This window comes from Myotis brandtii, unplaced genomic scaffold, assembly GCF_000412655.1.
Source record: "Myotis brandtii unplaced genomic scaffold, ASM41265v1 scaffold583, whole genome shotgun sequence".
Taxonomy (NCBI): domain Eukaryota; kingdom Metazoa; phylum Chordata; class Mammalia; order Chiroptera; family Vespertilionidae; genus Myotis; species Myotis brandtii.
Genome location: NW_005370191.1, coordinates 525,528 through 537,456, shown reverse-complemented (window position 1 = coordinate 537,456; position 11,929 = coordinate 525,528). Strand labels below are relative to the sequence as shown.

General features: G+C 49.7%; 2 protein-coding genes across 2 annotated transcripts in view; one reads left to right on the top strand and one right to left on the bottom strand.

Moving 5' to 3' along the window:
* Positions 1 to 2,023, top strand: part of VGF (VGF nerve growth factor inducible) — a 6,413-nt gene extending 4,390 nt beyond the window's left edge. The window contains exons 4-5 of the mRNA XM_014550155.1: positions 1,207 to 1,211; positions 1,500 to 2,023. Coding sequence (XP_014405641.1) covers positions 1,207 to 1,211; positions 1,500 to 1,523 — 29 coding nt within the window. The 3' untranslated portion in view covers positions 1,524 to 2,023. The remainder of the gene's footprint in view (positions 1 to 1,206; positions 1,212 to 1,499) is intronic.
* AP1S1 (adaptor-related protein complex 1, sigma 1 subunit) lies at positions 1,302 to 7,617 on the bottom strand. The gene is made up of 5 exons (XM_005879124.2): positions 7,506 to 7,617; positions 5,037 to 5,215; positions 4,294 to 4,402; positions 3,548 to 3,685; positions 1,302 to 2,229 (listed from the first exon to the last, which is right to left on the bottom strand). The coding sequence occupies exons 1-5, from the start codon at positions 7,506 to 7,508 to the stop codon at positions 2,182 to 2,184; spliced, it is 477 nt and encodes a 158-aa protein (XP_005879186.1). The 5' UTR covers positions 7,509 to 7,617; the 3' UTR covers positions 1,302 to 2,181.
* Positions 7,618 to 11,929: the final 4,312 nt, after the last annotated feature.

Genomic DNA, 11,929 nt, shown 5'->3' with positions numbered 1-11,929 from the left:
TATTTGCATGCGTCCCGGCCCCTCCCTCGGCCCCCGCCCCGCCTCGCCCGCGGGCTGCGCGGAGGACCTGTCACACCTCTTCCTGGGTCGAAAGCCCGAACTCCCCAAACTCGCTCATGGCTGTCCCAGGGCCAGCGCAGGCGAGCGGATGGTTTGTGCGAGCTCCCTTCCGCTGCTCCCACCTAGTTGCCCAGTTCCATTTGTGTCTGTCTCCTGCCCTTGGGGCCTCCCACAAGCCTCTCCAAATCGCTGTGAATTTACCTTCTTTCCCTTCTCTCTTGTAAATACCCCTCACGGAGGAAATAGTTTTGCTAAGAAATAAAAGTGACTATTTTATTAGGACTTTGTTCTCGGTTATTCACCCGTCCCCTTGGGCCTGTGCGGTCCTTCCCAAGGGGCGGTGAGGGAAACGCCAGCCACAACACCCATCTCTTCCAGCTTAAAGGGGAGGGTTGAATGGCACCAACCCTTTTTAAAACTGTATTTGGGGGTAGAATTGGCTCACATCCACTTGGAAACCCTAAATGGTGGTTAAAGTCATGGGTTCCCAGGGCCTGGCAGAGAGATGCAAAGTAGATAAGGAGCCACAGCTCTGGGCTCTTCTTCTTGTGACTCTGAGGGGCCACACAGGCAGTACTGGTGGCTCCCCACAGACCCTGTTCCAAATCAGACACACCTCCCTTAACTGCTCCCTAAATTCCCTGGCTCTACATACTTCACAATAAATATGGGGACAGGGGACGGTTGGCAGCCACAGAAACATTCTGGTTTTAGCCACTTTTCAACCCCTTTCTAAGCATAGGAGGTAGGATATACCCTTGAACTAGGGAGTCTCCTTCCTAAATAAAACTAAACCAGGCAAATGAAGTCTCCCACAGAGAAATCTTAGAGGAGTGAAACCAGGTCCCAGGAAGTTTCTCCTCCCTGGCTGAAGACAGCTCAGGAAGCTGGCTGGTTGCAGAGGCATTGAGCTAGCAAATATATTTTTGGTAGGGGGTGTCAGATAAAATACAGGACACTCAGTTAAATTTGCATTTCAGATAAGCAATGGATACATTTGCATAGGATACACTTAACCTTAAAAATTATTCCTTGTCCTGGCCAGTGTTACTCAGTGGTCGGACCATCAGTTGTGCACCAAAGGGTCTCAGGTTCAATCCCGAGTTGGGGAGGCAACCAATCAATGCGAGACACATCAATGATTCTCCCCCCTCCCTCTCTCTCATTCTCTCTAAAAATCAATGGAAAGATATTCTCTGGTGGGGATTAACAACAACAAAAATTATTCGTTATCATACAAATTGAACTGTGTGTTTTATTTTATTTTTTATTTCTGGCTCTAATCTGGCAACCCCTTTCTGGGGAAGAGTCAAATGCAGTGTTCCCTTCCCCTCCTAACTGATCCCAGCAGCCCTATCTTCTTTCACAGAGCCTCAGGCAGGCGAAGTCCAGAAATGCTTTTCCTTTTATTTCAGAGGAAAGGAAATAAAATCAGACACTTGCCCACCCCACCACCCCCTTAGTTTCTGCCTCACCCAGAATATGGAGTGAAAGAAGGATAGAGCCCAGTCTCCTATGAAGCCTGCCCTTCCCCCAACCCTCCCTCCCTCAAAGTGGCAAGGTTAGAAAAAAATTAACTATGTTGTTCCTCTCCCGGCACTGGACAGAGGCCCTACTGCAGCCGAGAAGGAAGGGAGGGTGCAGATGAGGGGGAAGGATGACCCAGTCACTACACAGATGCCCCCTTCCCAGCCAGAGAAGCGCCCTGGCTGGCTGCAGGGGGTGGGAGGGGTGGAGGTAGGATATGGGGCAGGGAGACAAGAAGAGCCCTGAAAACCTTTTCCCTTTAACCTGACATATTTATATATTTACAATTATAAGGGAGGAAAGGAAATTTGGAGTAATAGTTCTTCAAAGGCAGGGAATGAAAGCCACATAGCACCCCCATCTTGGGTCTTGGTCATATTTTCCTGCCTCCCAGCTCCAAAAACCTTCAGTAGGAACAGGGGAAACAGGAGGTAGGGGGTGGAGGAGGGACTGTTTGAGGGTCCTGAGCCTACAGCTCACTCCAAAAGAAGGTGAGACAGCAGAGGAGGGACAGCCGAGTCCCACCAAGAAAAGGGCCACTTGTGCCCTGCCTCTTCACCAGCTCCCCACATCTCCATGCGGCCTGGGTGGGGGCTATGCCAGACCCATCTCCTCCAACACACTGCGTGGCGACTCATCCTCCTGAGGCAGAGACAAACAGAGGGTGAGGCAGAGACAAACAGGGTGACGCAGAGACAGCAGGAGAGGCCGACAGGGAGTGGGGGAGGTGGGTGGGCAAGACAACAGCATCACAAGGATGGAGGCAGAGTGGAGGAAGCACACAGAGAAACAGGGAAGGGGGGAGAGAGAGAGAAGCCAATGTGAGCTCAAGGCAGAACAGCTGGGGACCCTTCAGGGGAGTTTCCCAGCCCCCTAGGACTACCTCCCAGAGCCAACTGTGGCAAGGAGGGGGTCCAGGTTGAGTCCACCCCCGCCCCCCCAGAGAACCAAGGACCAGGCTGGTGAGCAGGGGGCCCAGCTTTGTATCTGAGCGAAAGGGAGTGACGCTGCAACTCGAGGATGGGAAACTTTTCTGAGGGCTGTGGGGGTGGCAAATGGTTAGGTCCTTCTTTTCAGGGTTGTGGGGGAGTAAGAGGTTGGTATCAGGTCTCTGAGGTAAGGTGAACTAGACTGCAGAGAGATGAGTCATTGGGGTCTGAGCAGAGCACTAGTAACAGGGGTGTATGTGCCAGGGGATGTGTGTTGCAGCACGTGTGTGTGTGTGTGTGTGTGTGTGTGTGTGTGTGTGTGTGTTTATGTGTGAGAAAGGGAACCTGTACCAGTAAGGTAGGTGGCAGGTTCAATTCTGCTCTTTCTCCTATTGCAGAGATGAGCCCCCTATCGCACCCCTTCCTCAGAGCCAGCTCATGCCAGCTTGTTTGTCACTGCAGATTCCGGTGACTCATCTTCCTGCACCAAGTCTCAGCAGTGGCACAGCAGAGAGGGGGCAAGCAGTAATGGGGTGAGGGCAGGGACACCAGAGAGCAGGGTGAAACAACAGCTAGGTGACCTGTACACCAACCCCCAAATCCCTACAGTTTTTTGCTTCTGAAAATCAGAGGCTCATTTTGAGTATGTGTGTGTAAAAAAGGTGGGTCGGGGGAGACACCAGGGAAGAAAAGCATTATCTACCATTTGCTCCTTCTCCAATTCTCTGAGCAACCCTTATATGCCAAGAGAAGCAAGGGACAAAGGAGATGTGCCTGCGGTGAGACACCCTGGGTCTTTCCGGAAGGAGAGAATTGGCACAGGTGTCTGCCACCCCCACCTCCCACCACAAGCAACCAGGGCTTGAGGGCAAGCTGGCCAAACAGGTGCGGGGGCCAGACACCACAGGGAGGGGGGCCCTTTGGTGGTAGTGGGAAGGGGGCAGATATGGCAGGCAGGCAGGGTGTCCAGGGGAGGGAGGGCAACTTCTACCGTGATACTTTTCCTCCTCCTCACTGTCCCAGACCCATACCTCCTGCAGCAGGTCAGCCTGCTCAATAGCCTTTAGCACACTCTTCTTGGAGGTGTCCTGGACATCACCCCCCATCAAGAACTCATCCAAGATGAAGTAAGCCTTCTCAAAATTAAAGATGATGTCCAGCTCGCACACCTGAGGAGAGGGGGAAAAGGCAGAGTAGAGTAATGAAGTGCATTCCCACCCCACACGCCCCACCTCGGTTCTCAATATGTCTCCTCATCTTCTTCATGACTACCCTCCAACCTTAGGTTCCTGCCCCAGGTCGACGACCTCCTGACCCCTAGGCCTTAGTAAGTACTTGGATCAGGTTTTCCTTCTCCTTCTCTTGCCTCTTTCTCCCTGATCATAAAATATTAGTTGCTCTTGACCGTGGCTTTTGTTGCCTTGACCCCAGAATCTGTGACATTGTTCCCAGCACTGGGCTAGCCTCCTTCCCTAAATTCTGTGGGGCAGGGAAGGAGTCGTCAATATCAGGAACTGCTGATAAAATCGGAATATGACTTTTGTCCTTTTGTGAGAAGTCTGAGCTGAGCTCTAGATGGATTGATTAAGAGGCAGATTCTGGTCTCTACCCCCTCCCCCAGACTGATTAAGGGGCATGGCTAAAGAGGGAGATTATTTACCATTCTCACTGCTCCCACTTCACCTCTCCCAAACATACCAGCGCAGAGATTCCCAGGACCCCAGAGTTCGGAGGGAAGAGGGGATTGCTGAGTATGGAAACAGGGAGGGTGACTTACGCTGCCAAAGTATTTGTCCAGGAGCTCCACATATCGGTGGATCAGTTCCAGGGTGATGAGCTCATTGTCTTGGCCCTCGATGGCGCAGCAGAAGTAGAGGCTGGCATATCTGAGGAGAGGGGCACATGAGAGATAGCTGAAAGGGCTATTGGCCTGCTCCAGGCCTCTGGGCTCAAACCTCTCATTTCTCCTTATTCCCAGCCCAGGGTCTGTGTGGCTTCGGGACAAAGGTGGGGTGGCCCCAGGGTATATAAATAGTTACTCGCTCAGCCTGTTAATGCCTCTCACAAACAGGCAACAACCAAACTCTTTCCTCCTCTTGCTCTCTGACCTGCTCAGTGTGACTCAGCAAAACCCTGAGCCAAATAATTTCACCTCCTCAGAGAAGGAACTAGAAATGGTGGCATGTGTGTGTGTGTGTGTGTGTGTGTGGAAAAGTGGCACAGGATTTACCATTTATGACTGAGACAGCAAGGGACATGTGTAATGGACAAGATAGGGCCCTTGGGACAGAAGTATGTGTGTGAAGTAGGTGTGAGACTAGAGTAAAACTAAGTGGGGAACAAGAATTTCTTCAAAGTGAATGTAGAAAGGAAAGAAAGCTGTTCATCACTGCCCTCGAGACGTCCTTAGTCGCCAGTTCTCTCTGACCCAGGGACTGCTTATAACTCAGCCATTTAAACCCATTGCCAAGCCCCAACCAAGCAGGACCCAGGCAAGTCTGAAAGTAGGTGGGGAGTCACCTCTTATAGACAACTTTGAGGTCTCTCCACTCCAGGAAACTGCACATTTTGGGCTTGCGAGCCAGAACAACCTGCATGAGCTCCCGAACCATCTTCTTTCTCTCCTTGTCTGATGTGGCCAGGTACCATTTTTGCAGTCTCAGCTTTCCCTGCCGGCTGAACAGCAGCATGAATCGCATCTGGGGAAAAGGCAGGGGGTAGGGATGGGGGAATGAGAGGCAGAGCTGAGGGTCAGAGATTTGGTTCTCTGAGTTTCTTTCCTCCACAAACATACAGCCCCAAACTCATCTAACTCTTCTCCACTCACAGCTTCTACTTTCTTCAAATAATCAGCCCTTGCTCTCAACTCTGGGTATTCCCACCAGCTGGTGTCTTTCCTTCTGGGGGGGTGGGTGTGTGTCAGAGCTTCTGAGTCTGTCTGTTATTTGGATTCAAATCCTGGCCTTACTAGTTGAGTAAGTTGCTTTGGGCAATTACTTTATGTTTCCTGGTCTGTGAAACAGATTAATAAAAGTACTTACCTTACAGAGTTGTTAGGAGGGATTAAATGAGTTGATATATGCAACAGTGCCTGGCACAAGGTAAACACTGTAACACATTAGGTATAACTATTATTTTTCTCTGACCTCCTGTTTCCAAACCATTTCCTAAAGGAAAGTAAAATACCTAGCACAGTGACAACCAGCCCATAGCTGATGTCAGAGGCTCTGTCCGCTTTCTTCCATGCTCCTATTCACAACCACACTGAAACCAGGTATTTTGTCCCTGGAGAGGCTACCTCAATTCTCCACCCCATCCTAGCCATTCACCCTTAAAGAGGTCCCTAACACACGGTTTTCCCGCCAGTCCTATGCCTAGGTATCCTTCATGTTAGCACATGGTATTGAGACTTCTCCCCCTCCAAGTTCCAGCCTCCTCTCTCCTCAGCCATTCAGGCATTTGGCCATTGATATGCCTCTCTCTCTTTTCAATCCTCACCCTAGGATATGTTTTGTTTTTTTTTAAAGAAAGATGGGGCTTTTATTTTTTTAAATATATGTTATTGTTTTTTTACAGAGAGGAAGGGAGATAGTTAGAAACATCAATGAGAGAGAAACATCGATCAGCTGCCTCCTGCACACCTCCCACTGGGGATGTGCCTGCAACCAAGGTACATGCCCTTGACCGGAATTGAACCTGGGACCCTTCAGTCCGCAGGCCGACGCTCTATCCACTGAGCCAAACCGGCAAACCGGTCATGGCTGTTTTTTTTAATTGGTTTTAGAGAGAGAAATATTGACCTGTTGCCTCCCATCTGTGCCCTGACCTGGAATCAAACTGGCAACCTTTCAGTGTACAGGGACAACGCTCCAACCCACTGAGCCACCGGGCCAAGGCTCCTCACTTCTTCCTTTCATGATGCCTCCTTTTACATGCCCACTCCTTCGCAGATATCAGGTGACCAATTTCCCTTTCAATTTTTCAGTTAGCACACTGCCATCCAGGTGGCTCTCCAAGGGAATGTGTGGCACAGGGCTCAGGCCGGGTCGGGTGGGGAGGAGTGCAGAGCCCTCCGGGTGCACACCCGGCGTGCCCCAGCTACCCAGTTCCAAGGCGTCAGTCCCAGCCTGGAGTTCTCGCCTTCTCCCTGCAGCTCTCCTCTCCACGGACTTTACCGGGGCTGGAATCCCTGGATGCGTGGAACAGCTCTCGTTTAACACTGTTCAGTAGGCTGAGGACCACAATGGGGTTTTTTGGTGGTGAGGAAGGGGAAGCGCCGTTAGCTTTTGGTGGGAAGGCAACCGAGGAGCGCAAGGGAGCAGCGCACGTCTAAGATGGGGTGGAGGAGGGGGAGCAGGAAGACGGAAGGCCTGGGTTCCGGAAGGAGAACGGGGTCGGGGGCGGAGAGCAAAGAGCTGCGGAGCCGGGTGCCAAGGCCCGGGCCCCCCAGAGCAAGACCTCGAGCCCACTTGCTCGACCCGCCGAACTCAGCCTCTCGGCGAGCCGGGTGGTCCACCGAGGCAGGACGGCCTCTCCTGGGACCCGGAAGCGATCCCCTCGCACACGCTCTCACCCCGCGGCCGCCGCTCCTCTCGGGGCTGCACCGGGACGGAGTGTGACCCGTGCCCCCGCCGCCTCCCTCCGCCCACAAGCCCTCGCGCCCCTATTCCTCGGGCGACCTCCCTGCGGCAGTGGTCGGGACCCCTTGGACCGCGACCCGCGCGCTCCCCCTGGCTCGGGACAGTCCCGCCGCCCCCTAAATCAGCCCCCTTTCGCCCCACTAAGGCGCCCTCTGCCCGCCCCTTCTACCTAAAGCCATTTCCAGCTGCTCCTGCTCCCAGGCCGGCTCGCCCACCCGTCCAGGAAATTGAGGTCCTCTGGGGACCGAAGGAAGAAAGAGTGGCTCTCACCGAGGGCGGCCCCCAAGGACCCCCGCAGGTACAGCCCACGGCCCTCCGTCCCCCACCCCTCCCTCTTCGCACAACCTACCATCCTGCAGTCTCCGTCTTGGCGAGTCCCTCTCCGGCCGCCGTAGGTGCCAGCTCCACTCCCTTTCTGATCCTTTCTCTTCTTCCTCCCCCTCCCGCTGGAAGCCCGGCCCCGCCCCGCCCCTTCGCGGTGAGTACCGCGCAGGCGCCAACGCTGCGGGGCGCGCGGGCGGAGATGGAGGAGGAGAAGCGGAAGCCATGGCAACCAGGTCCTTTGGCTTCAGCTTGGAGCAGCTATGTTGTCATGGTAACAAGGCCGTCCTGTGGGCTGCTTGGAGGATGGGGGAGAAAGACAACGAGGTCCTCGTGCTTTGTAACCTTGGGGGAAAAGGGCGGGAAAAGGGGTGCGAGGTGAATGGGAGGATCATCGGAGTCTGTGAGGAAGTAGGGAGCACTAATGGAGGGGTGTGGGCAATTGGGAAGGAGCAGGGTAGGAACTGGATGTAGGGAAGGATGAGTGAGGAGGAAGACTGGAAGACAAAGGGTGGTGGGGCAGACATGAGGAAGAAGTATAGAGCTCAAAATAGATCTATACTGAGAACCTGCTAGATGTAACACTTTTAAAAAACTTTTTAAATTGAATTTATTGGGGTGACATTGGTTAATAAAATTATATAGGTTTCAGGTGTACAATTTTATAATACATCACCCGTATACTGTATTCTGTAGTCACCACTCCAAGTCAAGTCTCTCTCCATCAGCATTTATACCCCCTATACCCTCTTCTACCTCCACCCACCCCCTTTTCCTCTGGTAATAACCATATGTTGTCTGTGACTATGAGTTGGTGTTTTTTATTTTATTTTATTTTTTTGCTTAATCCCTTCACCTTTTTCACCCAGCCCCGCACCCCCCTCCATACCTCTTTGACAGCTTTAGTCTGTTCTCTATTTATGAGTCTGTTTCTATTTTGTTCATTAGATTCCACATATAAGTGAAATTATATGGTACTTGTCTTTTTCTGACTTGCTTATTTCACTGAACATAATGTTCTCCAGGTCCATCCATGCTGTCTTAAAGGGTAAGATTTCCTTCTCTTTTTATGGGTGAGTAGTATTCCATTAGGTAAATGTACCACAGCTTTTTTATCCATTCATCTACTGATGGACACTTGACTATTATAAATAACACTAGGGCCCAGTGCACGAATTCGTGCACCTTGAAAGGAACTGTGGGCCGTGAGGCTGCGGTGGGCATAGGGGCGGGTCTCGGCCCATCCTCCGCGCCCCAGCCCAGTCCCTCCCACCAGCCAGTAGCCCTGCTCCCGCTCACGCCACCGCCACCGCCTCTGCTCCCATTCACTGATGGCTCAGGCCCCACCCACACCCGGTGATGGTGCAGAGCGATTGTGACCAGCGTCAGTAGCAGGTGAGAGCGGTGGTTTCTGCCCCTGATCACTCCTCATGAGCAAAGGGAGGTGGAGGAGCCCTCAGGGGCAATTGGGGCAACAGCTGCTGCTTGTACCCACTGACAGTGCCGAGCTATTGGGGTGTAAGCGGGGCCAGCTCCTGCAGCAGGTGCAAGCGCCGGGTGGACTGCGGCACGCGGGAGCAAAGAATCTTCAGTAACTACCAGAGGCTCGCCCCAATGACAGCGATTGGTGCCCTGCCTTGGTCTGGCACCTCCGCTCACCTGCTCCACCATCCTGCCGCAGCCGACGCCTCCATGTTCCATGCTCTGCTGCCTGCTGCTGACGCCCACCATGTTCTGCATTCACCCCTGGTGGTCAGTGCACGTCATATCGACCAGTTGTTCTGCTGTTCAGTCTATTTGCATATTAGGGTTTTATATATATATAGATAAAGGTGCATATATTCTTTCAAGTTAATGTTTTGGGTAGAAACCCAAATAGGGTGTTCCAAAAATGTATACACACACTTTTAATAACTATAAAGTGTTTATTAAAATACATTTTATTTTCAAAATTGAGCCATTAGCTGTTAAAGTGTGTATACATTTGGGGGGGATACCCTGTATATTCTCAGAAGTGGAATCACTGGGTCATAAAGTAGTTCTATTTTTAATTTTTTGAGGTAACTCCATACTGCTTTCCACAGTGGCTGCACCAATCTGCATTCCCACCAACAGTGCACAAGGGTTCCCTTTTCTCTACATCCTCTCCAACACTTGTTGTTGATTGTTTGATTCTGTCAGGTATGAGGTGATATCTCATTCTGGTTTTAATTTGAATTTCTCTGGTGATTAGTGACAGGGAGCATCTTTTCATATGTCTATTGGCCATCTCTATGTCCTCTTTGGAGAATTGTCTATTCAGATCCTTTGCCCACTTTTTAATTGGATTGTTTGTTTGTTTTTGGTGTTGAGTTTTATAAATTATTTATAAATTTTGGATATCAACCCCTTATCAGATGTATTATTGGCGATCATGTTCTCCCAATTAGTGGATTGTCTTTTCATTTTGTTGATGGTTTCCTTTGCTGTGCAAAAACTTTTTAGTTTGATGTAGTCTTGTTTGTTTATTTTTCTTTTGTTTCCCTTGCCCTAGGCAATTTATCAGAAAAAATATTGCGATGAGAAATATTTGAGATTTTACTGCCTATGTCTTCTTCTAGGATTTTCATGGTTTTAAATCTAACATTTAAGTCTTTAATCCATATTGAGCTTATTCTTGTGTGTAGTGTAAGAAGGCTTGTTTTGTTTTTAAAATATATTTCTATTGATTTAAGAGAGGAATGGAGAGGGAGAAAGAGCTAAAAACATCAGTGATGAAAGAGACTCATTGATTGGCTGCCTCCTGCACATCCCCCACTGGGGATGGAGCCCACAGCCTGGGCATATGCCCTGACTGGGAATCAAACTGACCTCCTAGTTCAGTGGTCGGCAAACTGTGGCTCGGCAAACCACGGCTCGTGAGCCACATGTGGCTCGTTGGCCCCTTGAGTGTGGCTCTTCCACAAAATACCGGCTCTTCCACAAAACACCGACTTCTGCGCATGGGCCACGAAGTTTCAGCGCCCGCACGTGGTATTTTGTGGAAGAGCCACACTCAAGGGGCCAAAGAGCCGCGTGTGGCTCACGAGCCACGGTTTGCCGACCACGGTCCTAGTTCATAGGTTGACACTCAACCACTGAACCACGCAGGCCGTGCTCTTTCTTTCTTTCTTTCTTTTTTTTTCTGTAAAATTCTGTCCAGTTTTTTCAGCACCATTTATTGAATAGACGTCTTTGTCAAATATTAATTGACCATGTAGTATGTGTATCCATGTGGTAAAGGGGTTTGCATATAAGAGAAAAGTTTTAAGTTTTGTCATGCTGAAACTTAATGTCTCTAAATAATTTTTGGTAACTAATGGTGCTATTATTTTTTAGTAGCACTTGAAGCAATTGCCGATAAGGTCTTGTCTGTCTCCACTATCTGTGCATCTTTTCTTACTCTCTGTTATGGAGATAATATTCTTTAGTTGCAAGAGGATGGGCTTAATTCAGCCTGGGATGCAATCTTGTCTCTGACCCTTACTCGCCTCAGGTAATTTAACTCTCCATTTCATCATTTTAAACATGAGGCTAGACGGGGTGGGCAAACTTTTTGACTCGAGGGCCACAATGGGTTCTTAAACTGGACCGGAGGGCCGGAACAAAAGCATGGATGGAGTGTTTGTGTGAACTAATATAAATTCAAAGTAAACATCATTACATAAAAGGGTACGGTCTTTTTTTTTTTTTTTTAGTTTTATTCATTTCAAATGGGCCGGATCCGGCCCGCGGGCCGTAGTTTGCCCACGGCTGGGCTAGAGATTGCAAGATTGTTCTGAGGATGTATAGAAAGTATGTGGCACATACTTGATAATGACAGCAATTATCATTATTTCTCTTTCCCAAATTCTTTCTTCTACTACTTTTTCTTCTTCCTTTCTTTTTCATTTCCCTTTCCTCCTCTGCTCATACCTTAGGCTTGCCAATGGCATAGACATTGGCTGAACTATCTTGGTGGTGTTTTTTAGGTCAAGAACAATATAAATAAAGCGAGTTATTAGATTTAGAAAGAGTAAATCATTATGGAGTGAAAAGAAGGAATGGAGGTGTGTAAGAAGGGCAGAAAGCAAAACATCAAAAGAGATGTAACCCCTCTCATGGGGGAAAGGAGAAGGTTGTATATAAGGGAGTACTGAGAAGTTAGGTAAGGATGTAAAGCAGACAGCGAGGCAACAACCTCTGAAAGTTTGGAAGCTCTAGAGGTGTAAACTCCTGCATTCCTGGGAAAGCAGACATTGCCTAGAATTCCTTGTCTCAATGAGGTATTCCTACCGAAACAATAAGATTCTTGAGAGAATTGTTAGAAATATGAATTTTGCTCATGTAGAACCATAGAGTTCAAGTATGTAGTTTTAACCAATTAGAAAACATTGGACTGGATTTCTTCATTGTTAGCGAACAATGAGCGTAGAGACCCTATGAGTCAGTAGG

What these genes read in the sequence shown, in the direction of transcription:
- AP1S1 (XM_005879124.2), bottom strand. An exon ending in CTCAAAGTTGTCTATAAGAG is followed by an intron (nt 4,403 to 5,036) that starts GTGACTCCCCAC and finishes CCCTCTCCTCAG; the next exon opens with ATATGCCAGCCTCTACTTCT. An exon ending in TGGACAAATACTTTGGCAGC is followed by an intron (nt 3,686 to 4,293) that starts GTAAGTCACCCT and finishes CCCTCTCCTCAG; the next exon opens with GTGTGCGAGCTGGACATCAT.